We start from the raw sequence: 27,958 nt of genomic DNA, 5'->3' as shown, positions 1-27,958 counted from the left end.
CATTATGGACAAGGATAGTACTGTTCTATCAAGGGCCAGCTGTTCCGTTCCGCAAAATACGGAATGTACACAGGCGTCAGCCATACTTTTTGCGTATCTGTTTTTTGCGGACTGTAAAATACATATGGTCGTGTGCATGAGCCCTTAGGGTGAGGTTTTCTCAGCTTCCCTATTGACTATAAAATCAACAAGCAAATTTGCTTCCAAGAAGTAACTTGCCACTACTCAACCGTTTTTCAAATCAGCTACTGAAAAACCTTTACTATTTTGCACTGTGTGCACAAGGTAGAGTTTTTAACATTAACGTCATAGGGAAACTGTTGGTGAGTTTTGGTTGTGGAATTAGCAGGCGAAAATGCCTGTTTTCCTCTGCTGAAGCAGTAGCAGCATTCTATTCCAGAACAGCCTGCCAGAAGGCTGTACTGAATATGTGAAAGTAGTCTTAGATAAAATATGGGTACGTCTCCTAATGCCGTTTGGTTTGCCTGGAGATCATTGCTCGACAAATAAGCAGCTCCACACTGGCTCCACGCTGATGACAAAGAAGTGAGAGGAAGGTTTCTGGTTCAGCAAGCTGTAACAGATTGAAAAAATAATAATGAAAATGAAGACTTACATTCTTCTTGGTACACTTCAAGGGCTTGTCCGGGTTCAGAGCTGGACCTGGACATATCTCCATTTTCACCCAGGCAGCCCCCCCTGACTTGAGAATCGGAGCAGTTCATGCTCTGATGCTCTCCTTTGCCCTACGCTTAATCGCGCAGGGCAAAGGCAGTTTTAGGAGTTCCGGTGACGTACTGGGGCTCTCCATGGGACTGCCAGGAAGCCCGGTGATGTCACCGGCACTGATGTGCGGGCTTTAGCGCTGCCCTAGCCAGGAAAATGGCTAGGGAAGTGCTAAAGCCCGGCCATCAGAGCCGGTGACGTCACCGAACACACTGCCGGGTGGAAGCTTCCGCCCAGCAGTGTGTTATGATAAACAAAAGGGCCTGTGCCCTGCGCCATCTAGCGCAGGGTAAGGGAGCACATTGGAGCATGAGATGCTCCTATGCTAGTCTCAGGGGGGCTGCCTGGGTGAAAATAAGGGTATGTCCAGGTTCAGCTCTGAACCCGGACAACCCCTTTAATTGTGATTAATAGTATTATTTTAACAGAATTAGGATAGTGGTAGCTAGTAATAAAGTTCATGTTCATTTACTAAAATATTATAATATACCTGTAGGGTATGCATGATATTATTAATAAATTATATTCTAATAAAATATTTGCAGTTCATATAACAGTTTTAATCAGAAGTGCAATGGAGCAAAACGCAACAAACGTGTCACGGCGAACGTACACTAGTACCAAAGATAACACACCAACCAGGCTCTGGACGAGAGACAGGGGAAGGGTCACCTCCTAGCTAATCCCTGACCTCTGTCCCTGCACTGCTCAGCCCACAGCAGACCTTAAAGGTAGGTGTGCTAGTGTCCTCCAGCCTGGGCTGACAAAACCCTGAATTCCCTAAGATGGTGAAGTGGGGAGATAGGAGCAGTCTGCTCGCACAGAACCTGGATGGACAAGAAGACACAAACAACCAAACTAACAATGACACTTATCTCTGAGAGCAGGAACTGACAGCCAACCTTCTCTCCAAGCTTCCCAGACAGAATGAACAGTATAATCCGCTCAGGACACTGGGCGGTGTGCTATTTAAACTAATGACCCCACCCAGTGCACCTGATGAGAGGCGGATCCAGCACGGCTCCAAAGCAACCACTAAACTTGTGCTGCAATCCTGGCCGACCTCCGTACAGCGTCAGAGTGGGGCATGACAAAACGTATCAAGAGGCGCAGGTATCTAAATAAATTTGGCTCATCTTCTGGCTGGCTGTGTGACAGAACAGTAAATCTATGCCAGCAATGAGCACAGATTTAAGCTTTCATTTATGGCAGCATCTTTTATAAATTATAGTAAATATGTCAGGCCACTGGAAACTGCACATCATCCACTGAATCCTACTTTTTGGAGCTAGAAAATGACAAAAAAAAAGTCATTTATCGTGCAGTTTTTGGCAAAATGCGCGATAAATGAGCCTGTTTTCAGTCAATGATAAATCCTCCCTATTCTCCCTGCAGATAAAATTTGAAAGATAATTTATTTTATCACATTATAAATTGTGGAAAAGACACAAGCACAATTAGACAGGTTTTCTGGGATTTTAATATTGATGACCTTTCGCCAGGATAGGTCATCAATATCAGATGGGCAGGGATTTGACACCTAATCAGCTGGTTGAAGAGAAGGCTGCGTTCCGTGCGAGTGCAGCCTTCCCTTCATTCTTACTTGCCTGGCATCGACAGCGCAGCGGAGAGCAGGTGTAATTACAAACTGTCCTATTCACTTTTATGAGGCGGCTCCTTCCTATTCAAGTGTATAGTACAGAGCCGTCCCAATAGGACGGCTTGACATTGCCGATCTGATATTGAGGATAGGTCATTAATATTAAAATCATGGAAAACCCCTTTAAGGCTCATGTACACCGCTGTTGCCTGGCCGTTCCGTGCATTGGGGACCACAATTTGCATTCCCCAATGCATGGGCAACATCATTGTGCCTGCCGCAGACAGATCCAGACCCATTCAACTTGAATAGGTCCGTGATCCTTCCGCAACACAAAAAAATAGAACATGTTCTATTTTTTTGCAGTGCGGAGGCATGGAGAGAAACCCCACATAAGCACTCCGTAGGGCTTCCTTGGGGTTCCGTGCCTTCATTCCGCACCAGACCTTCCAGATTGTGGACCCATGCGAATGAATGGGTCCGCATCCGGGATGCTGTGGAAAAAAGGCCGACACATGTTCATGTGCATGTGAGCCCTTAATAATATAGTATTATATGGCTTCTCACAGGTGTATACATGACAGTGATATTCTGTATTTGTAACAGCTTTGACCCAGACCCTCGCAGGCGATACACCTTCTGGACATTTGTCTGTGGCAGCACGTTTCTGTGGCTATCTATGTACGGGGTCAATCAAGCACAGGTTCAGCGCTACATATCCTGTAAATCTGAAAGTACAGCCAAACTGTGAGTAATCCATTCTCATATTAAAGTGGGCCTGTTAGTTCTCCAGACAAGTCTTATTTTAATAAATGCTTGTATTATTCCTGAATTTTTTCTTAGAACTGTGCATTGTAAGTGAGTAATGCACTGGATGGTATCAACTGGGGATGTGTCCTTACAGATTATGATAAGATACACCCTTTTGACAAGATGAATGGTAACACCCAGTTGCCTATCTATTAATGTATATTCAGGAGGAACGGCACAAAGCTGACTTATGAGAAAAGATGCTAAAGAATTGTTGTTTCACATGTCAGGAGAGCTGACACATCCTCTGTAATTATAGATTATTGTGAATGTTTTAATTTCCTATGGTTGTTTGTGTGAAAAGTAACTTAAAAGGGATAAACCATAAATGCCTGACATCACAGTGCCATAGGTGCTATGCGGATGGTGCTAATAACTTACATCTACAGTAATTTGGTAGGCAAATAGATATTTTATTAGAGGTTATCGAAGGACCAGTCCCTGTTACCTCAAACGCTTATTAGGCCTTCCCAGGCTACCTGCAGACGTTGTGGATTACACACTTTTTTCGGCGCGGATTTTTATGTGGAAAAACCACAGCATAATATAGTATAAGAAATTAGAATCTATCTCATGTACACTTTGCATATTTTTTGTGTGCGGAAATTGACCTGCTGTGCATATTTTTAAATTGGAGCAAATGTGCATCGAAATTCGCAAGTAGTAGATGGATTTTGATGCAGAAACGTGTCTCACCATGCCTCATACAGTGAAGTAGAACATTGCATGTAAATGCATCAGTTTCCTTCATTGAAGCAGCAGCTGACTCTCAGGAAGGAACGCTTCCTTCCCGACAATTGGCTGCAGAATGGTTTCGTCTAAATCCACCTTAAGGTGAGAATACCCCTCTAACCACTGCAGCAGCCTATTAACTATGACACATAAGACAGATGATCTGCTTCACAAATTCATTTGTATTTGTGACAAACTCCCCCCTTTTGAGGTTGCCACGAGTGCTTGGAGAGGACTACTTGGCAGCCTCTTACCATGTGATTATGGTTCCATGTTGTAGGCACCGGTTTTATGCAATAGCGGCATAGTTATATAAGTTTATGTATTTTACTGTCTTTGCAATTTTATTGTATGTTATGTAAGGGTACCCAGATAGCTAATTTTAGTGTATTCGTGTAGTCTGAGTGCCATTCACCTAATAATATGCACTCAGACTTGAGCTATCTGGGGATATGTTAAATGTCTGTGTTTACTGTAAGGGTTGTGACATTGTATGTTTAAATGGTGATTTCTGTCCTGTTGTCTCTACATGTGTATTGGCAATTTCCCTTTGTCCTGAGAGATAATTGAATTGCTCCTCGGGTGTCTCCACGGCAGAGAGGAGGAAACATGATGCATTGTGGGGATGTATTGTGTCTGTGTACCCTGAATTGCTGCATATCTGTCCTGTGTCACGGTCTTCCTTCTGGTCCCCTAGGGGCTTGTCCACCAGATGGGGACCTGCATAAATACGGGCGGGTAGCCCTCAATAAAGAGTTCCTGTTTTACCCTTTACCATGTTGAGGCTGGTGTTTGGGTAACTGATCGACACTGGGTGATTGCTATACGCTGGAGATTTGCTATACTCCCCTGGCATAACTACTAGCTCTTGCAAGAGCTGTTCCTGCTCTCTGGATTTAGGAGAGGTTCACCCACTGGAGCCTTGTCGTAGGTCCAGGGTGGGTAGGAGACGGGGAGACCTCAACCACGCTTCGGCGGTTCACGGGGTCTGCAGCGCGTACGGTGTCAAGTGGAGTGCTTGGAGTCCTCGGTAAGCACTAGAAGCATCATTCGACGGAGGTACCCAGTCGGGGTGCCAAGAGTTCCGTTACAGTATTATTAACAAAGTATAATAAGGCAGGGATGGACTGAACATGGGGACATTAGGATAGTATCTAAGGGCCCATGAGCAGAAGGGAACCACAGCCCAAGAGTCAGATATGCATCTGGTATGTATATATTGTAAGGTGTTAGCTCTTCTCCAGGGGTCATTCACATAAGTATCTTCGCCAGACCAAGTTTAAGGTCCAAACATCGCTTTTATTTGGCACCTCAGCAAAACAAACATAAATCATACAAAATAAACACCGGCCCGGCTGGGCTCTAACTAAACAAGGTATCTTCCTACGTTACTTAAAGTACCGTTCGCACACGGTAATTACAAGCGGCTTTCCTTGCCCAGTGTCCCACAGCCGCCTGGCTGTACAGAGCCCTGTTCACACACGGTCTCACTTCCAGTACCTTTATGGGGGAGTGTGGCTCAGTAGTCCCTCTGACTCCGGCTTTGTGACCCTTGTGTCCATGCGTCACGGTGTCCCCCAATGCTCCGGCTAGCACCTAGCCCCGTGGTCCCTCAGCCAGCTCGGCTGAGACCACTAATGAGAGACCACCAGAGCCTCCAGCGGGACCCTGTTGCACTAACGAATCTCCCTCCCCAAACTGACACCCTGAGAGGTGCTTTATGCCAGCCCAAGCACCTCCAGCTGGTCTCACCTGTGGTGGAATAGGGGTGTGGACCGCACTATTTCACTATATATGTAGTTAAGGCTGCCCGGCAGCCTGTATTTGTGGGAGCGGCTGAGGCCCCCTTTTTCTTTAAAACCCCGTGCTAACACTTAGGCGGAACGTGCAGCCAGGTATTTCTGGGTCACTTTGCGCTCGCCACCCTGTACTCTGCACGTCCCGCAGCTCCGCTACAGGTTAAGGGGACTTACCTGCCTATTCATATTCTGATCGGAGGGAGGCTACACTAACAGGTGAGCAGGGGTTCGGGTGTCGGGGCCCGATGCAGATCCTGGCAGGATCCGTTTCAGTGTGGGGGGAGGTGCCGTCTACCTTTCGGCCATGTTGCGGGGGTGATCTGGCGGTCGGATCCGGATCCAGGCCTGGCGGCAGTGATGGCGGCAGCGCCCCCCGGTGTCACTTACTGTTCATGGTGCTGCCTCTCACACAGCACTGGATGCTGGCACCGGAATCGCTCCCTTCTCCGCTCTTATGCACTCCAGGAGCAGGGCACTCTATCTCCGTCAGGGCGCCATGTTGTACTGCTGTCTCCTAGGCAACCGCACCTGCTCCACATCCTGACACCACAGCCTCCTCCGCAGCAGGTCACTGCAAGCTCCAAGGTAACGGTTGTCGCGTCGCGGCTCGCCACGTCATCGCGTCGAAGCCCCGCCCACCTGTGTTTCTTCTGCCTTTCCGAGTGTCCCGTTGTTGTGTTCTGACAGGTAGGAAAAGGAAGCTGATTGCATTGGAAAAAAAAAAAAAACGTAGTGTTTTTGTTTTTCTGTTGTCAGGTTCTAGGGTCTGTGGTCCCACGAAGCAGAAGCTTCAGGCCCATATTCGCAGACGTCAATTTTTCAAGCTGTCAAGTGGTACGTCCAGGTCCCAGTAGCATTTGCCAGGTATCCCACGCATGTTGTCGCGATAATGTCACCATGTTAAATGTTGCATACAGGTGTTGCTGGGGCTCCATGTTGGTGTGTGTCTCCACCTGGTGCGTCCAGGAGTGTCATTCGTCAGTCCTCATTGCACGTCCGCCTGAAGCTTTCAGGCATCCTGTCACGTCAGCCGCCCGCGGTGGCATGTTGTCTTGCCAGGAATGTCCAGGTCGTTATGCTCGTCAGTCCTCGTTGCATGTCCGCCTGAAGCGTTCAGGCATCCTGTCACGTCTGCCGCCCGCTGTGGCCTGTTGTCCTGCCTGGAACATCCAGGTCGTTATGCTCATCAGTCCTCGTTGCATGCCCGCCTGAAGTGTTCAGGCACCCTGTCACGTCTGCCGCCTGTGGTGGCATGTTGTCCTGCCTGGTATGTCCAGGTCATTGTGTTTCTGCGGTCTTTTATGGTAAAAACAAACAAAAAAACACTAGTTAGGTGGCACCAGTTATCTCCGGCCTTTGTAAAGCAGGGCCACCATCCCCTTCAGATTGTTCGTGTCAACTTCCACGGTACCTGATCCGGTCACGCCCTCCACCTTCTTGGTGGCCCCCCGGTATTCCTTCCCCATTCACCAGGGTTTCCTGGGCTTTTCACGGTCTACCATCCACAGGGGCTTTTCTTGTAACTAGGGTTTTTAGTCCTCAGGTGGTCACCGGTCCACGGCTCTTCAGTCGGTACGGGCGACATGTCTCAAGCTTCAGATATAGAAGACTCATCGTCCATTCCCAAGTCTCAAATATCCGGACAGACGGCCCATGGATCCCTGAGGAATTGGACTATTCCGAATTAAACAAAAGGGGCATCAGCCACCCGCCAGAAAGGCGGAGCTTATAGACTTCTAGTATCTAATTTGGGACAATCCGTTGATCAAACGTTGCTACCCTCGATTAAAAATTCATTGGCACAGCTGCACGCCACGATGGGAAGTCTGGCTACTTCGGTAGCAGACATCCAGGCCAGGGTCATGGAGCTCGAATACAGGGCACCCGCCGCCTCGTAGCCAGTGGCACCCGTGGCAACCCCCCCTTGCCTCAGTCAGGTTCCCCAGGTATGTCCCTCACTCCTCCGGCCATCTCCCCGGCCCACTTTGTGGCAGAGAATATCAGGAAGGACATATTGGCAGGTAAAGACGCCAACCTGGCGTCAATTCTCATAGCATCTCGCAATGCTAATGAGAACAAAACGATTGATTGCGGCGAGGTCTCAGTAGTATTAAAATCCAAAGATGCCCACCTCAATCGGAAGCTATCCATACCCGAATTTGTGTTAGCTTTCAGTCTTTACAGGGATGTCATCTGCTCTGCTCAGCCAAATAGGAGGGAAGAGCTTGACTCGCACGTCTACCGGGTCACCGACTTAGGCCACAATTATGGCGGCACAGCCTTCTATGATTATCATCGTTCCTTCGCGGCCAAGGCAGCAGCCGCCCTGGCGCAATTCCAGTTTTCAACAAATTGGGCTAATCTCAACATGGAGCTCTTCTGCAGACATTTTGCAGGTCTCCGAGCCCACACTTGTGGTTCGTGTCAGTCCATCTTTCATTCTACCGAATGGTGCCCCAATGAGACTGTTTCCCAACCAGATAGAGCCCTTCCTGGCCTGTCTGGGGTCCCCAGGGGCCTGGCCAGGGCCGTTTGAAGGAATTTGGGGGCCCCAAGCAAAATAGACATGGAGGGCCCCCCCCCCCTCCACACCTTACGCACGCAAAGCCTACAGGAATACAGCGAGGTACGGTATTCATCACAACATCCAACATTCTTTACATAGTAGCCATAAGGATCACTGGGTCTTTCAAATTTTTGCCTCCACACCCTGCCGCAATATTTCAGGAGTCTCTACCTTACACATGCTTACCTGAGCATTGTGGCTAACCAAATTTATCCTTTTATAATAGCTGCCACAAGGGTCAGATAGTCATAGATTGGTTCCAGGGACATGAGTTCTTCTTGCTTCCCTGGACTTCACAGTCTTCAAATTTTAATCCCATAAAGCTGTGATGGCTAACCTCCGGCACTCCAGCTGTGGTAAAACTATGACTCCCAAGATGCCCCCTTGCTTAGCTGATCTCAGACCTCAATAGAAATGAATGGAGCATACTGGGAGTCATAGTTTCACCCCAGCTGGAGTGCCAGAGGCTAGCCATAACTGCCATAGAGCACCTATGGGACAAGCTAGAACCGGCTTTTCAGAGAATGTCAGTACCTCCATCTAACTTGTGACAGCTGTGAGAAGCCATCTTGTCTGCACGGACCAATATTTCTGCAGAATGATATCAACACCTGCTGGAATCTATTCCACGAGGAATTGCTGCAGTTCTGGAGGCTAACAGAGTATGTCTCTGATAAAGTGGCCATTTAATGTATATTAGGTATGTCAGTACAAGTTAACCAATATTAGTATACACTCAGCATAGACTAATAGAAGCAGTAGGTGCAAAAATTGATGTAATATCCAAAGGAAAATAAATCCATACTAAAAACCTTATCCATTGTATATACATAACAGCTATACCAGGCTATGTTACTTTTTTTAAAAGTGCAATCTTACAAATTACTTGCTGAATGTTATGTACTGTATATATACTGTAAAAATACAGAAAAATAAATACTTGTACAACAGATACTAGTACAACAACCAGAATCTGAGACTAGGGATGGACTGAAGCCTGTATGCAATTAAATACAATCAATATTATAATGAACATATTAAGGTGGGATATTAGACATACAGGTGAAACTCAAAAAATTAGAATATTGTGCAAAGTTAATTTATTTCAGTAATGCTATTTAATAGGTGAAACTAACATATGAGATAGACTCATTACATGTAAAGCGAGATATTTCAAGCCTTTATTTGGTATAATTTGGATGATTATGGCTTATAGATTATAAAACCCCAAAGTCACAATTTTGAGGTACCCTTTGCTCAGGGGATATGGATTAATTAGCTGACTAGAGTGTGACACTTTGAGGCTAGAATATTGAACCTTTTCACAAAATTCAAATTTTAAGCTGCATCAATGCAATTCCTTTTAATTTGCATTACTAAAATAAATGGACTTTTGCACAATATTCAAATTTTTAGCGTTTCATCTGTATAAATATCAGTAGAATAGAACAGAAGACAGTTTAGATTCCCTACTCTTTTAACTTCCCCTCTCCTACTTGTGTTGGTTTTGGATGGATTAGAGTCTGAGAGTTTTGTTTCCCACAGAGCAATCTTGGTGAATCAAGTGTCCGTTTGCATCATCGTGTCAAGCGCGGTCATCTGTGGAATTATAATGTTCACATTCTACGTGAACTGTGACCCACTTGTTGCTGGATATGTCTCTGCTCCTGACCAGGTAGTTATATAGTCACTTATTTAAGGAGTTTAAAGTATTGTGACCTGTTATAAAAATATAACCTGCCATTATGTCTTTATTGCAAAAGGAATTCTCAAGAACAGAATGAGGATTAATGCACACGACTGTATGTATTTTGCGGTCCACAAAAAATACGGATGACGTCTGTGTACATTCCGTATTTTGCGGAACAGAACATCTGGCCCTTAATAGAACAATACTATGCTTGTCCGTAATGCAGACAATAATAGGACATGATTTATTTTTTGCAAACGGACATATGGACATACGGAAACGGAATGCACACGGAGTAACTTCAATTTTTTTTGCGGACCAATTGAAATGAATGGTTCCGCATACGGTCCTCAAAAAAACAGAATGGACACGGAAAGAAAATACATTCGTGTGCATGAGCCCTAAGGGAGAGTTAACATCACTGTTATATTTCCGTTCTTCTGATCCGTCATAAGAACAGAAATATAAAGAAAAATAACAGATTCCGCAAAAATTCGGATCCTGTGCATTCATTTGGCATCCGTTTGAGCCATTTCCGTCATAACAGCTAATTAATTATTTCTGTCATAATTATTCTACACAAAGGAGGTCATTTACTATTCTGAAATACGCCTAAATTTTGCGTATTTTTAACCATTGCGCCGCTGTCTGTGACTTCTCCCCGATGACGCCAGGTTTACAATTGTGGGCGTGTCGTGGATGAGGAAGAGGAGGCTCTGCTCATTCATCATTTTCTATTTGTTTTAGGTGTAGAAATTGATCTAAATGTAAGGCTACTTTCACACTAGCGTTCATGGGTCCGTTCGTGAGCTCCGTTTGAAGGATCTCACGAGCGGACCCAAACGCCTCCGTCCAGCCCTGATGCAGTCTGAATGGAACGGATCCGCTCAGACTGCATCAGTCTGGCGGCGTTCAGCCTCCGCTCCGCTCACCTCCGCACGGACAGGCGGACAGCTGAACGCTGCTTGCAGCGTTCAGCTGTCCGCCTGGCCGTGCGGAGGCGAGCAGATCCGTTCAGACTTACAATGTAAGTCAATGGGAACGGATCCGCTTGAAGATGTCACCATATGGCTCAATCTTCAAGCGGATCCGTCCCCCATTGACTTTACATTGAAAGTCTGAACGGATCCGATCAGGCTGCTTTCACACTTAGAATTTTTTCTAAGTTATTAATGCAGACGGATCTGTACTGAACGGAGCCTCTGTCTGCATTAATATGATCGGATCCGTTCAGAACGGATCCGATCAAGCGCAAATGTGAAAGTAGCCTAAGACAGCAAGGAAGCCAGCTATGGGCCTTTATTAAGACCGGCGTCTAAAATGCCACTCTTATTTTGCACAAAGTTGTGCTATTAATAATATATAACCTTTAAAGAAGCACTCCATCAATTTGTCTATATACCATAGTTCAGTATAGGGTATTATAAAAAAAATAATGTAGAAGGTCTTGTGTATGCCTGTTTAGGTTGCTGTGACATTTATACATTGTATGCCATCTTGATTCCTTATTCCCCTCTGATGTGGTTCCCCTGATGCAGACTGCACTTCCCATGATGCCTCTGGCTTTGCAGACACATAGTTAGCATAGTTGCTTTGTTCTGAGTCCTATCTAAGTGCAGTGAATGGGAGATCAGTGACATAGAATGTCTGCAAAGTCCCAGTGTATTGCTATGTGATGCAGCTTCAATCTATCTCCCACTTGTGATAGGTTTCTCCCTGTCTGCTATTACAAGCAGGAGGCAAGGGAGATCAGTGTGAAGTTGCATCTCATAGAATACACTGGAGATTCTGCACATGGTACTCACAGATAAAAAAAAGTAGGGGAGTCAGGGGAGTTAAATAACTGGACCTAACCTATGACTGACTCCGCTGCTATATCGCTGTTCATAGAGAAAATATATCTTCAGCACACAAAGAGAAACAAGGAGGGAACAGCTTGGTGGAGAGGTGTGTGAGAGGTGTCAGGAGAGCTTTGAGAGATGATGAAGTAATCCTGTAAATCACAGGCAAGCAAGCTCGGGACTGGTGATCAGATTGGAGATCACATGAACCAGATGCCCATAATGGAAGTTTTAAATGTATGACTGTGACTGAGCTGGGATTAAACAAATTACATCAGTAGATATTGCTGGTGAGTTTGCATTATTTGTTCAAAAAGAAAAAGAAAGCCGAAGTGCTTCATTAACACTGAATAAACCAAGAGCACAGCATGGAGATGCATTAAGAGGGAACACAAATGTTGTTTTTTTCTCTCAAAGAACAAATCTCTAATAAACACAGTCAAGTGACATTGTTAAAGGGACTCTGTCACCACTTTCTAACCCCCACTTTTAAAACTATAGTTCTGTCCATGGAGCCCCTGTGATTTCAATGGTGTTGGTATATGCGAAATCCGCAGGCTCGTTTTGATAAAAAAAGCTTTTAACTAACCTGTCAGTCATGAGGATAAGGTGCCCAGGGCGTTTCTCCCGGTCTGAACATGCCGCCAGCCGCCGCCGCCGTTGGTGCCCAGCTCCTCCTCTGCCTTGAATTTGCGCCGCCTGAATGTGAAGAAATACGCCTCCGGCTCTCCCTCAGTCCCCCCTCCTTCTTTTCTAAGATCCCGCGCGTGCGGCAGTGTTCGCGTTATCGGGAGGTTGAGCGAAGTGCGCATGCGCATGCGCATGCGCACTTCGCTCAATGAGGCTGAATCGTAAAGTCTGCACGGGCGCATCAGGCACAGGCCTGTGCGCACGCGCAAAATTTTGGAAAAGGAGGGGGGACTGAGGGAGAGCCGGAGGCGTATTTCTTCACATTCAGGCGGCGCAAATTCAAGGCAGAGGAGGAGCTGGGCACCAACGGCGGCCGCGGCGGTGTCATGTTCAGACCGGGAGAAACGCCCTGGGCACCTTATCCTCATGACTGACAGGTTAGTTAAAAGCTTTTTTTATCAAAACGAGCCTGCGGATTTCGCATATAACAACACCATTGAAATCACAGGGGCTCCATGGACAGAACTATAGTTTTAAAAGTGGGGGTTAGAAAGTGGTGACAGAGTCCCTTTAAGCTAAGGTGGCACTATGGTAATAACAGGGATTTAGATCTGGGAAAGACTAGCCAACTAATTACTGTTTTCTTCTAGTACATTCCATACCTGGTGTTGGAGATATTTGAACAATATCCAGGTGTCCCAGGTCTTTTCCTTGCCTGTGCATACAGTGGGACACTCAGGTACAGTGATTCATGGATCTATACAATTAATAGTCTTTTCTGCAGTGTAGTCTTCTTCTTCATGTTTTTCCTGTTCCTACAGCACAGCATCTACAAGCATAAATGCCATGGCTGCAGTGACCGTTGAAGACCTCATTAAGCCAAAAATGCCACATATTTCTATGAAGAAAATAATAATCATTTCAAAGGGACTGTGTGAGTATTTAAAATTGTATAAGAGATTTTGGAAAATACCAGAAGAGCTTACTGCAGTGCTTGCCAACAGGTCCTGTTTAATGAGCATCCCCATGAAGGTAGGTGATTATGAGTATGGGACTCAAAGTCTTATGTTGGTATTATATAATTGTAACTTAAGCCAACAGTCAGGCTAGGTTCAAATGGCAAAATCTGCCATAGAAACATCAGTAGCAGAGCCATTAGCTAAAAACAGGTCCTAATACTTTGACTGACACGGTCAGGCAGTGTAGACATGCTCATGGCCGACCCTGAAGTCTTGCGGCAGAACATTCGGCACACAGTACATAGCTCGAGATCGCAGGATATGGATTACGCAGCAGAAAATACATTTTTTTCACTGCTGAATCAGTGGCAGATTTTGCCCATGTGAACATAGCCGAAATGCTGAGAAAGGGTCTCCACAGTTACTTTTAACTGATGAAGGGGATTAGTATACGCTAAGGCAGACCTGGGCTGACAGACTGAAGATGAGTTGGACACATACTACAGGCTTTATCAGATCCTGAACTAAGCTTGTCACCTCTGTGTAGGCTACTGTTCCATCCCTAGCCTTGCCCCTGCGGGCTGTAAACAGGGAGCTAAACACAGAAAATGTACAAAATCTTTTTTTTTTAATATAGAGAAAACTTCTCTCTGTGTCCCAACTCAGCCATGTTCCCCCTACTCCTTTTCATTATCCTGTGATAAACTGTAAAACAAATGGCTGGAGCCTCCCTGTTGTGTTCTGTCTGTGTTAGGGCAAAATGATGTTAAGCCCCGACCCCTAAGTCGGTCTCTAGCCAAAGATGGAAGAGATTGTCAGGAGGGGTTAACATACATGATTTCTACAACACTTCATCAGGATCATGCAGAAAATGATGCAGACTGAGAGACTACATACTTCTTGTTTACTTTTAGCATTCATTTCTAGGTTTCGATTTTGGGGGGTACTATCTCTCCTTTAGGAGAGAGCGCCTTGGGCTACTTTTACCACCGTGTTTTAAATTTTTATAGTATTGAGATCCGGCAGAGGATCTTAATACCGGAGAAAAACGCTTCTGTTTTGTCCCCATTCATTGTCAATGAGGACAAAATGGAACTGAACAGAATGGAATGCTCCAAAATGTATTCCGTTCCAATTAGTTGTGTTCCTATACCGGAGAGCAAACCGCAGCAAGCTGCAGTTTGCTTTCCGTCATGGGATACGGAGCAAAACGTTTCCTCTGACACAATAGAAACCGGATCCGTCCCCCATTGACTTTCAATTGTGTTCATGACGGATCCGTCATTGCTATGTTACAGATAATACAACCGGATCTATTCATAACCGATGCAGACGGTTGTATTATCAGTAACAGAAGCGTTTTTGCTGATCCCTGCAGGATCAGGCAAAAACGCAAGTGTGAAAGTAGCCCTAATGTGAGGTGTAAGGAGATTTATAGGCCATAAGAACACTGACTTATAGGTGCCTTACATCTGGTGGCATTAAAGGCAGCGATTGTTAAGAGCTCATTTGTATCCCTTTCTTTCTAGGGTTAGTGTTCATTTAAGTGCTCTCTCATTTCTAAAGCCTGCTACTATAAGTGTTTTCTGCATGCTTCCTCTCCTGCTGAGAGGTTGAACTTCCCCCTCAATACAGCTTACTCCTTGAACTTCCATACGGTACATACTATTGAGCGTTTTCACAAGTCTCGAGGAAAGTATAACTTTGTGTATGTAGTTATATTTATAAATTTATAAATGATTATATACATGGCTATATGTAAAGGTATTTAAATGCATTTACTATATATATATATATATATATATATATATATATATACAGTGGCTTGCAAAAGTATCCACTTTTTTCGTATTTTGCTACATTACAGCCTTAAATTCAATGTTTTGTTAATCTGAATTTTATGTGATGGATCAGAACACAATAGTCTAAGTTGGTGAAGTGAAATGAGAAAAATATATAAATTAAACTACAGTTTAGAAATAGAAAACAGAAAATTGTCAGGTGTCTATGTATTCACCCTCTTTGTTGGAAAGCTCATAAGAAGCACTGGTGCAAGCAATTACCTTCAGAAGTCATATAATTATTGAAATGATATCCACCTATGTGCAATCTAAGTGTCACATGATCTGTCATTACATATACAAACCTTTTTTGAAAGGCCCCAGAGGCTGCAACACCTAAGCAAGAGGCATCACCCACCAAACACTGCCATGAAGACCAAGGAACTCTCCCAACAAGTAAGGGACAATGTTGTTGAGAAGTATAAGTCAGGGTTAGGTTATAAAAAAATATCCAAATCTTTGATGATCCCCAGGAGCACCATCAAATCTATCATAACCAAATGGAAAGAACATGGCACAACAGCAAACCTGCCAAGAGACAGCCGCCCACCAAAACTCACGGATCAGGCAAGGAGGGCATTAATCAGAGAGGCAGCACAGAGACGTAAGGTAACCCTGGAGGAACTGCAGAGTTCCACAGCAGAAACTGGAGTATCTGTACATAGGATCACAATTGAAACTGTAATTGCTACAAAAGGTGGCGCTAAAAAATATTGACTTTAGGGGGAAGGGGTGAATAGTTATGCACATTGACCTTTTCTGTTATTTTGTGCTATTTGTTGTATGCTTCACAATAAAATAAAAAAAATCTTCAAAGTGTTCAAATGTTCTGTAAATTTAATTATGCATATCCTCAAACAATCCATGTTAATTCCAGGTTGTGAGGCACCAAAATGCGAAAAAAGTCTAGGGGGTGAATACTTTTGCAAGGCACTGTATATATATATATATATAAATATATATATATATATATATATATGTATGTATATATATATATATATATATATATATATACACACAGTACAGTGAAAATGTTTTAGGCAGGTTTGGAAAAAATGCTGTAATAAATTGCAGTTAACAAATTGCAAAATGAATTAATAAAAGAGAAATCTAAGGCTACTTTCACACTAGCGTTTTTCTTTTCCGGCCTAGGGGCTCAAATCCGGAAAAGAACTGATCAGTTTTATCCTAATGCATCCTGAATGGAGAGTAATCCGTTCAGGATGCATCAGGATGTCTTCATTTCAGTCTTTTGGACTGATCAGGCTTTTCAGAAAACCGTAGCATGCAGTATTTTTACCTCCGGCCAAAAATCCTGAACACTTTGACTGAACGCCGGATCAGGCCTTTTTCCCATTGACTTGCATTAACGCCGGATCCGGCGCTGTGTTCAGTCAAACCAGATCCGGCTTTTGCATGTTAAACCAGAAAAATTTGAAAAAAAAAGTTAAAGTCCATAAATGGCGGATCCGTTTTTTCCAATGCATTTTTACATTGTGATCAAAATCCTGATCAGAATTCAAATGTAATCCGTTTTCACACGTTTTTCCGGATCCGGCGGGCAGTTCCGGTTTCGGAATTGAACGCCAGATTTAAACAACGCTAGTGTGAAAGTAGCCTAAATCAAATCAATATTTGGTATGACCACCTCCTGCCTTCAAAACAGCATCAGTTCTTCTAGGTACACTCACACGCAGAGTTTTTGAAGGAACCCGATGGAGGTTGTTCCAAACACCTTGGAGAACGTACCACAGATCTTCTGAGGATGTAGGCTTGCTTAAATCCTTCTGTCTCTTCATGTAATCCCAAACAGACTTCATGATGTTGAGATCAGGGCTCTGTGGGGGCCATATAATCACTTCCAGGACTCATGGTTCTTCTTTACACTGAAGAAAGTTCTTGATTACATTGGCTGTATATTTGGGGCTATTGTCCTGCTGCATAATACATTTGGACTTTTGAAGCCAATCCGATGCCTCCCTGATGGTATTGCATGATGACTAAGTATCTGCCTGTATAAAGCTCTTTTGTAGAAACAAGGCAACAGGCATTTTTTACACACCGGTCTAAAACCTTTTCACAGAACTGTATATAAAAATCGGTGTTTATGTCATAATTGCAGACAGTTGTTTTAGAATTTGAGGAATTTATGTTGATGATACAATATACCATATTTCGATGTGTTTGATAACATTAGCTGCCTGCTTGTATTTTCTGGAAAAGCAATTTTGTGAAAATGTTATAGAATTACTACATCACTTAAAGAGACCATACTTACTAACACTTAAAAACACTATTTCACTCTAGGATGAAACCAGGCCCCAGTGCTATACGTCAAAGCACTGATGAACTCATACATTATGTCCATGACCACTGCTGCACTGCCCACCTTCTCCAGTGCCTTTATTTTATGGTGCATTGGACCGTGAGGCCACTCTATTCTTGCTCCTGGAGGGCCTGGCTGCTAAACTAGCTCTGTCCCTCTACGCAGGCTGCAGCGTGCTTCTTGCTGGCTAAGGCTCTCTCTGCCTATAGGGCACTCATGCCCTACCTCTGGCTCTTAAAGGGCCATTAAATGGCTGGCTATCCTGTACTTAAAGGGGTTATCCCACTTAGCGTTTTTATACTTACCTGCTGCCACCGCGCGTTCACTTCCTGGATTCTGGCTGGGGGCGGGCTTCATCTTGATTGAAGTCTTCTCCCGGCCGTGCCGCGCGCTGGACTGAATGCGCACGCCGCCGCGCATGCGCAATGGTGACTTATTCCTACAGAGCCGGCGTGCGCATTCGCAGCTCTGTACTATTCTGGCCGGGAAGAAGTCACTGTCGCACATGCGCGGCAGCGTGCGCGTTCAGAACAGCGAGTGGACCGGCCGGGAGAAAAGGAGTCGTCTTCTGGGCAAGCGCGACCTTCCGGCTTTTGGAGAAGAGCAGTGGTCGTAACCAGGGGAGACCGAGTCACAACAATCAGGTAAGTGGGTATGAATTTATCCTAATCGGTGGGGATTTGTTAATAAAGTATATTTACAAAAATGATCACTGTCAAATCATTAACAGATTTAACAGTGATCATTATGATGGGATAACCCCTTTAAGGCTCTTTCCCCTATAGAAAGGTGCCTGAGCAATAGGTTCTTGTCCACTAGTGTCCGGAAAAGGTGTGCTGTTCTACTCATGTATCAACTTCTGGCTGCTTCACAGTTTTGATCCCTCCACTGCCTGACCTGACCTCTGCCTAATACCATTCTGACACTGAGCTGCCCACGCTGCCCTTGGAGTGTTTATCAGATCACACAAACTCTGCCTCCCATGAACTTAGCCTTTCATTGACTACGGTTTTGCCTAATGTGTCTTTGTTACACTGCGATGTCTGTTGACCTCATGGGTCAGCTGTCACTTGAACAGAGACTACTCCAAAAAGTAGCGGCCTGGTGGTTCCCCTACACCGAAGTCCAGATCACTGTACAGAGGTTAAAGGGTAAAGACCACAGGGGCCCACTTAGATAATATTCTTAGGAGTAGCTTTCAGCCAAATCTGTATTAATGGCACAGTGTATCCACATCCACTTTGTAACACACACCTTCTATTTATTAGAGAGCTGATGTTTTGTATTTTGGATGCACACAGATAAGCTGTCTACAAGATGCTTCTTATGTGATTACATTTAAAGCACCATGTGGGCTGACAGGCTATAGGTCATGACTATGTAGGCAGAGTATCAAAGATATCACAGCACACTGCGCAAGCACTGCCAAAAAGCACAAGTACTGCCAAAAACTACAAGGCCTGCCTACATTTTTGGAAACTATATTGTGGTGGTAATTAGGCATTGTGCAGAAATACAGTAACTCTTAAGCTACAGTACAACATTCTTATTTTTTTCTGTAAAATGTACTGGGAGGACCCAAAGATTGTTAAACTTATCTTTTTCCAAAGAAAATAAAAGTGCTATGCTCATCTCAAACCTTGATGGCATATCTCTAGGATATGCCATCAGTGTCAGATAGGAGCGGGAACAGCCACCCTCCATAGCACTGTGGGAGTTCCAAATATAGCGGAGTGCTCCCATAGAAGTTGAAAGAAGAGCACACTGCATACTTGGGATGTATTTTTATTAATTGAAAACTAATTGATTATTTAGAGTAACAGTCAGTGTAATCTTAGATGTTTTGATGTGTGGGATACAAGTGTTTTTTGTATGACTTGACAACATAATCATGATGCTGGTAAATGTCTAAATTGTTGTGTCAATGACTTACCTAATTAGGTGTAGAAGATAGATTAGATAAGCAAGGGCTCGTCTTCACACCTCCTTCTAGAAAAACAGGTTTTCCCCCCATATGTGACACTAGGAAAGCAAGTATACTATCTGAGTGATGGGGAGGGGGATTGATAACATGCACAGAACTCTACAGTCGTGGCCAAAAGTTTTGAGAATGACACAAATATTAGTTTTCACAAAGTTTGCTGCTAAACTGCTTTTAGATCTTTGTTTCAGTTGTTTCTGTGATGTAGTGAAATATAATTACACGCACTTCATACGTTTCAAAGGCTTTTATCAACAATTACACGACATTTATGCAAAGAGTCAGCATTTGCAGTGTTAGCCCTTCTTTTTCAGGACCTCTGCAATTCGACTGGGCATGCTCTCAATCAACTTCTGGGCCAATTCCTGACTGATAGCAACCCATTCTTTCATAATCACTTCTTGGAGTTTGTCAGAATTAGTGGGTTTTTGTTTGCCCACCCGCCTCTTGAGGATTGACCACAAGTTCTCAATGGGATTAAGATCTGGGGAGTTTCCAGGCCATGGACCCAAAATGTCAACGTTTTGGTCCCCGAGCCACTTAGTTATCACTTTTGCCTTATGGCACGGTGCTCCATCATGCTGGAAAATGCATTGTTCTTCACCAAACTGTTGTTGGATTGTTGGAAAAAGTTGCTGTTGGAGGGTGTTTTGGTACCATTCTTTATTCATGTCTGTGTTTTTGGGCAAAATTGTGAGTATGCTCACTCCCTTGGATGAGAAGCAACCCCACACATGAATGGTCTCAGGATGCTTTACTGTTGGCATGACACAGGATTGTTGGTAGCGCTCACCTTTTCTTCTTCGGACAAGCCTTTTTCCTGATGCCCCAAACAATCGGAAAGAAGCTTCATCGGAGAATATGACTTTGCCCCAGTCCTCAGCAGTCCATTCACAATATATTCTGCAGAAGATCACTCTGTCCCTGATGTTTTTTTTGGAGAGAAGTGGCTTCTTTGCTGCCCTTCTTGACACCAGGCCATCTTCCAAAAGTCTTCGTCTCAGATGCGCTCAAACCTGCCTGCTGCCATTCCTGAGCAAGCTTTGCACTGGTGGCACTCCGATCCCGCAGCTGAATCCTCTTTAGGAGACGATCCTGGCACTTGCTGGACTTTCTTGGACCCCCTAAAGCCTTCTTAACAAGAATTGAACCTCTTTCCTTGAAGTTCTTGATGATCCTATAAATTGTTGATTGAGGTACAATCTTAGTAGCCACAATATCCTTGCCTGTGAAGCCATTTTTATGCAATGCAATGATGGCTGCACGCGTTTCTTTGCAGGTCACCATGGTTAACAATGGAAGAACAATGATTTCAAGCATCACCCTCCTTTTAACAGGTCAAGTCTGCCAATTTAACCCAATCAGCATGACATAATGATCTCCAGCCTTGTGCTCGTCAACATTCTCACCTGAGTTAACAAGACGATTACTGAAATGATCTCAGCAGGTCCTTTAATGACAGCAATGAAATGCAGTGGAAAGTTTTTTTTGGGGACTAAGTTAATTTTCATGGCAAAGAAGGACTATGCAATTCATCTGATCACTCTTCATAACATTCTGGAGTATATGCAAATTGCTAATATAAAAACTTAAGCAGCAACGTTTCCAATTTCCAATATTTATGTAATTCTCAAAACTTTTGGCCACGACTGTATGTTACCTTCCCCACAGAGAAAGTTTCCAAGGGAGGTAGGATCTGTTTCTCTCATCTCCTCCTGTAGCCTTTCAGCACATTGTCTACTGCCCCACCCCACATTCTCCTTTACCCCTCCCTCTCCTCCCACAGGATGGCAAAGATCCTAACTTTCTTTTAAAAATTAGATTTCAGGTTTCAAACAAAACAAAATTCATAACTGTAGCTCATTTGTAGCCTGAGAAACATTCCTTACGCTCCCCTTGCAATGTCTGCAGATAAACAGCCCGCACACAGTTAATTCAAAACAGTATTGCCCTTTCTTGCCTGAAAGAACAGTGTTGGTGATGGTGTTGGTGGGGTGGGCGTAAAGGGGCTTTCTGGGACTTAATTATTAATTAACTATCCTTAAGATAGGTTATCAATATTCCATTGGCGGGGGTCAAGATCCTGGCACCCTTGCTGATCAGCTGTCAACTGTGGCGCTGTAGCCAAGCACCTGAACTACACAGCTCCATCCACTGTTTAGCAGTCGTGCCTATTTATTACAGTGCGGCTCCTATTTACTGCCACTTCACAATGTACTGGGCTGTGCAATCTCAGTGCCTGGTTTTGGAGCCACACACGGGGGAACGGTTAAAAACAGCAATTTCCTTTTGTTAGGCCCCTGGCTGCAATTGAAACAGGTTGACATGCCATGATCTCATTGTGGGGCACCAGTGGACTGGCAGAGGGGGCCTTCAACACAGTAAAATCCCTGATGCCTCATTGAGTTTTAAAAGTGACTTCTAAGGTAATAAAATAATGGGATTGGAGGTGACACCATTCCTAACAGTTTCAGTGGAATGTTTGGCTATATATTACAGGAGTCATGCCCGTACCATCCACTGGGCATACCATTATGTCTAAAAGTGGTATAGTAGCAGTAATAGTATGTCCATCTGTAGGAAGGCATCAAACATAGTGGCCCCAATTTTTTTTATATTGTCAGAGGAACAAATGAAAAAAATGTCAAAATGCCGTAGGGCTGATAACAAATATCCCAATTGTAACTGCCACACTTCTATGTCAGCTGTGCTTCTCCTTTCTTGAACTAACAAAATTCTGAAATTGATAAGTAAATAAAATTTTCTTAATACATATATATATATATATATATATATATATATATAGTGATGCAGTGAGAGGTTTGGTCTGGGAAAACAGGTATTTTCCTCCCAGCATGTGCTGCTGGGCTGATTTACAGCCAGGTGAGGTCAAATACTGGACCAGATTTTGAGTGTCGGTCCTGGTTTTGGCAGCACCTGGCTGTCCTTAAATAGGCAGCTGGGCTCAGAAACCAGGTCTCTGTGTTTGGATCTGGGAGCCTTGTGTCTGGATGAAGGCTTGCTACCTGTTTGGCGTGAAAACAGGTTGGTGCTGCTATGGTCAAAGACTCTTTGAGGTAGAATTGCCGTATGGTATGTATTACAACCAGTGCCCCATGACAAAATGCAGGCTGTTGTGAAGACCCTCATGGAGGCTAATCTGCAGCAGCGATAGACAAACCTGCAGCAACGGGAGGCTTATAAGCAGCAGCAAGAGACTACCCAGTTGCTGATATAACACGTGATGGCTTTGCAGACAGCAGGAGCAGTCCCGAGCGTCCACGATGCCCGGAAAGCAGTCCGTGCCGCGATTCCTAAGATGACCCCAGCAGACGACATCAAAACCTACCTGGCGATGTACGAGAAAGTGTCCATCAGGGAAAAGCTACCCCGTGACCAGTGGGCTGAGGTCGTCACTCCGTTTCTGCCATCCGATTCCCAGCGGGTGTATTTTGACTTGCCGGACGATCAAGCGTCCAACTACCAGAAAGTCAAGGGTGAAATTCTGGCAAGACTGGGATTGAATGTGTTGGTCCGAGTCCAGCGGGTGCATCAGTGGGGGTGCGACCCGGCTGAGCCTGCAAGACCCCAGTATTATAACTTACTTCACCTCTTACAAAAATGGCTACAGCCTGATGTGTTGAGTCCCACTGCTATGCTGGATCGTATGTATAGCTGATATGTTCTGGAGGGCTTTGCAATTCACTCTCCAGCACTGAATCGGGCAGGTGTCTCCTGGCAATGCCCTTGAGATGGTGGACCTGGTGGAATGCTATGAAGCTACCAGGAATCTAAAGGAGGTTTCTGTCGGGAGGGGGGGTCAGCAAACCCTGGAAATCTCCACCCCAGGCCCGGAGATTTGAGCTAATAAAACCTGCTCGGGATGTACCCATGGCAGACCTGACTCTGATAGTCTGCTGGCGGTGTCAGGAGCCTGGCCATGTAAGGGCTGACTGTCCCTATCGGGTTGAGCCTATGGACACTAACTATGGCTACCGTCAGTTGCTATATGCCAGGAATGTAGAAGAAATCCCAGCAATCGTTGTGTCTTGATAGTATGTTGTTTTTTATTGCATCAAATCAATATGTCCTACACCCAGGACGTATTGCATCAAATCAATATGTCCTACACCCAGGACGCTTTTCGGCTAGCATGCCTTCATCAACAGGTGAAAAATAGGGTTTTTTCACTTGTGAATCCACTAATGTGGTTTATTTGATAAAATGTCTTTGTGGCCTATTATATAAAGGGGAGACGACACAAACAATAAGGGATCGCATTGGAAAACACAAATCAACAATTAGAACAAAAAATCTTATGTTACCCATCCCGTTTCATTTTGATCAGTGCAAACATACTATAGCCCAACTCAGATTTCAGCTATTGGAACAGATTAAAAGACCAAGGAGAGGTGGAGACATCAAGAGGCTATTGCGACGTCGAGAAGCTTATTGGATCCATACATTGGACACTTTGTATCCAAGAGGCCTGAATAGGGACTATGAGATTATGCATATTTGAGATGTGATTTATTCACAAGATTTATGATTGTATTTGAATGTTTTTCAGACATCAACGGTCCATTGAGGGATCCCACACCTGATAATATGGTATTTGGATATATCTGTTTAGTTTATTTTGGTTCATTTGTTTCTCTTGCCATTGCATAGACTGCTGAGTTAAACACAGGATATGTATAATTAATTGGTTCCGCCCAAGACGTCATGAGAGGCGGTACATTGTTTCCGTTATATACCTGTATTGTCTGATTATTTTTCACCTGTTGATGAAGGCATGCTAGCCGAAACAAGTCCTGGGTGTAGGACATATTGATTTGATGCAATACGTCCTGGGTGTAGGACATATTGATTTGATGCAATAAAAAACAATATACTATCAAGACACAACGATTGCTGGGATTTCTTCTACATTACCAGTGGAGATTGCTCCTATCCCGTGCAACGTGCATTGGGTGAGTGCTGGCTGTTTCGATTTGTGGCTATATGCCAGGAGGCTGTGTGCAACAGGTACCCCAGAGTCTCTAGATCATTTGTGCCAGGTGGAAGTGGGAAACACTCCGGCGGAGGCTCTGCTGGACTTAGGGAGTCTGGTGACCCTATTGAGGGCTACCCTGGTGCGGTCCCCTGAGTATACTGGCTGGAAAGTCGGGGTGATGTGCATCCACAGAGACTTAAAAGACTACCCCACCACGCTGATGTCTCTAACTACGGTGGCCGGTAGATGGACCAATGAGGTGACTGTCGCCACAAATCTACATTATAAACTTATAATAGGGAGAGACTTCCCGGGTTTCCCGACACTGTGGCCTGCTATTAGAATGACTGATACCCATGAGACAGGGGTAACCCTAGCAGAGTGGCCCGGCTCAGGGGGGAGACCAGAACCCTGGGAACCTGAGACCAAAGGGCCAGCGGTAGGGGTGACCGCCACTTCGGTGGAAGAGAGGGAGACCACCCCGCTAAGTGTGATGGTTGGAGACGTGGAGGACTTGCGGCTGGGTCCTGAATTAGCAGACCTCAATGTCTCCGGCAAAAATTTTGGTACCTACCAACATTGGGACCCAACCCTATCCTGCACCTGGGAAAATGTGTTAATAGTAGGTGGTGAACCACAACAACCTGGGGCAGAGTCAGTGTTTCCCAGTTTTGTGGTTCATCAGGATATGTTGTATAGGATAAACCAACTACGGGGTGAGCCTATTGAACAGTTGGTGGTCCCCAAGTCTTATCACAAGCTTGTGTCATATCTAGCCCACAAACACGTTCTCGGGGGTCACCTGGGGCTGCAGAAAACTCAGGATCGTATTCTACAGCGGTTTTACTGGCCCAGCATATTTAAAGAAGTGGAAGAGTTTTGTAAGTCTTGCCCGACCAGCCAGATAACTAGCCTCCAGGGGGGCGGAGACTGGCAATGGAGCAGCGCGGACATGTCAACGTAAGATCTGCTCAGGACCGAGGAAAACGGGCTTTATTAGCTCTGAATAAGCCAACAGTATGGGCAAAACTGCAAAAGAGAGATCCAGAAACACACCGGGACCACTCAAACTGGGGCAAATAGTCGGCGATATTGATAGATTTATGAGAAAAGCTGACTCGCTTTCACTCAGGCAGAGCGGCAAGATGGCGCTGGAGGAGGAGGCCCCCCCTCTGTGGATTTCTCAGCAGACTCAGAAGCCGAGCGGGACAGCGAAGCTGACAACTGCCCGGGACAAGAACAACTTCCAGTCTCAAGGGCCTTTATGAAAGACCTGCTAGTGGAAGCCCTGAGCCCAATAAAGAAAGACTTGAAAGAAATCAAGCGAGAACTGAGGCACGTGACTGAAAGGGTGGAGATAGTGGGGAATAACCAGGGGGCCATAGTGAACTTTGGGGCAACGGTCTCATATAGCCTAGACAACGCTCAAGCCCACATCAATCTTTTATACAACATGGTCAAAGACCAAGACAATCGCGGAAGACGTAATAATTTCTGCATAAAAGGCCTCCCTGAAACAGTTACAGCAGAAGGCCTCTTGGATTCAGTGACTGAGCTTTTTAAACTACTACTAGGCCCAGACTCCACGTCAGATCTCACAATGGACAGAGCTCACAGGGCGCTGCTCCCTTTACCGAGACACAATGAGCCTCCCAGGGATGTGATTTGCCACTTAACGAGCTATTAGTCAAAAGAAGAAAATTTGCAAGGAGCCCGTACACCAACCCCGCTTCCTTTTGCAGGGGCTAATTTCTCACTATTCCAAGATCTTTCCTCCCTGACACTACAAAAGAGGAGAGCCTTAAAACCTTTACTGAATGCCCTTAAAGACAGAAACATTACCTACCGCTGGTTACATCCATTTGGTGTTCTGATTAACACCCCTGGACGCAAGATAACTATTTGTTTACCTGCAGACCTGCAGATCATCTATCAAGCCCTAGAAATTGAACCATTGGAGATTACGGACTGGAACGCAGCCCCTAACCTGACAGACCTTCCGCCACTTCCATTTATTGCGCCATGGACGCCATCTCATCCTCCGAGACAACAACAACGGATGAAGAGAAAGCTGGACAAGCTGACCCCCCGGAGAATACCAGTGGACACTACAGAATGAGTATTTCCCTGTAGTATTGATAATCGCCCATGCCCTCATTAAGCTTTCCTTAATAAAGGGTAGATATGTTAATTTAGGCTATTCAAGTACTGATAATACTCCCAACCCTTCTACCCTTATCAATGTTTTTATGCTGTGTTTAATCTTCCTGCCCATACCCTTCTTTATGGTCTCAAAATTGGTCACACTGACCCCCTCCCTTTTTATACTCCACAGGCTGATACCTATACCTCTAGCTTGTGGCACAATCTCATTGATATGCCACCCAGTCTAAACAACTTACTAGTAGATAACAGTATGCTGTGCTACTAGTTTATTTTGCACCTTGAAATTACATTTCATATAGTTCTATATCTGTAGAGTCTCTGTGGCACCCAATCCTTGGGATAACCACTGACACTCCTTTTTTGTGGATCGGAAGGGCCTCGGCGGTACCCACCTCCTCTGGGACAACCGCTGATACCCTCCACATAGTTATCTTCCTCTTGTTAGGGGTCCCTTGATCAGGGATTAACAGGGACTGGATAGTAATAGGTTCGGGGACAGGGAACCTCCACCATCAGGGGGTCGCCCTGGTCTGAGCAGTCTAAGGGGCAAATTTAGGGTGAGACAATTCTGCCCTTGCCCGATCCATAAGACTCTGCTCCTCTCCACCGTTTTCCTCTTCTTTCTATCCTGTTACTGTGGATTTCTTGCTGGGGGCAAACACTCCCCTTTAGGAAATTCAAGTATTCACATGTCTCTTTGCACTACAGTGGTATATACCAATACCCCTTTTTGATATAAAGGTATTTTTAAAAGTCACCTTTTTCCAGTTGCTTTTCTCTTTTGATACCCTGGTGACAGTAACATCTTAGTTCTAATCTGAATGATTGTTAATGTAGTTATAACTAATGTTTAAATTTTTCTTATGTAATGTTTGAGGAATCTGTTTTTTATAATCACTGCTTCGGAGCGGTCCACTGCTACCAGCTATCCCCTAACATCTCAACAATGGCATCACTTAATGTATGTTCCTTTAATGTTCGAGGTCTGAGTGCACCTTCCAAGAGGGGCCAAGTCATCCAACACATGCACAAGAATCGGGTGGATGTAGTACTGCTACAAGAGACCCACTTCAAGAAAAAACACACCCCCAATCTGCGTAGATCCACTTAAACCAATGATAACACAGTGTGGCACCCGATTCCTCAACAAAAGGTACCTCAATAGCTATTCATAAAAACTTTACATTGGAGCTGCACTCGAACTTAATAGATGAAGAGGGCAGATACATATTCCTAAAAGGGACCATAAGGAACCAAGTGTACACGTTTGGCAATGTGTACACTCCTAACACATT

At 44.7% G+C, this 27,958-nt stretch overlaps 1 protein-coding gene across 1 annotated transcript in view; it reads left to right on the top strand.

Moving 5' to 3' along the window:
• The window catches only part of LOC122931252 (sodium/iodide cotransporter-like), a 114,852-nt gene that overhangs the window by 12,154 nt on the left and 74,740 nt on the right, over window positions 1-27,958 (top strand). The window contains exons 7-10 of the mRNA XM_044285305.1: window positions 2,933-3,073; window positions 9,779-9,908; window positions 13,045-13,133; window positions 13,216-13,328. Of these exons, the coding sequence (XP_044141240.1) occupies window positions 2,933-3,073; window positions 9,779-9,908; window positions 13,045-13,133; window positions 13,216-13,328 (473 nt within the window). The remainder of the gene's footprint in view (window positions 1-2,932; window positions 3,074-9,778; window positions 9,909-13,044; window positions 13,134-13,215; window positions 13,329-27,958) is intronic.

The sequence above is a fragment of the Bufo gargarizans genome, chromosome 1 (assembly GCF_014858855.1).
Source record: "Bufo gargarizans isolate SCDJY-AF-19 chromosome 1, ASM1485885v1, whole genome shotgun sequence".
Classification (NCBI taxonomy): domain Eukaryota; kingdom Metazoa; phylum Chordata; class Amphibia; order Anura; family Bufonidae; genus Bufo; species Bufo gargarizans.
This window is presented reverse-complemented; position numbering and strand designations above follow the sequence as displayed.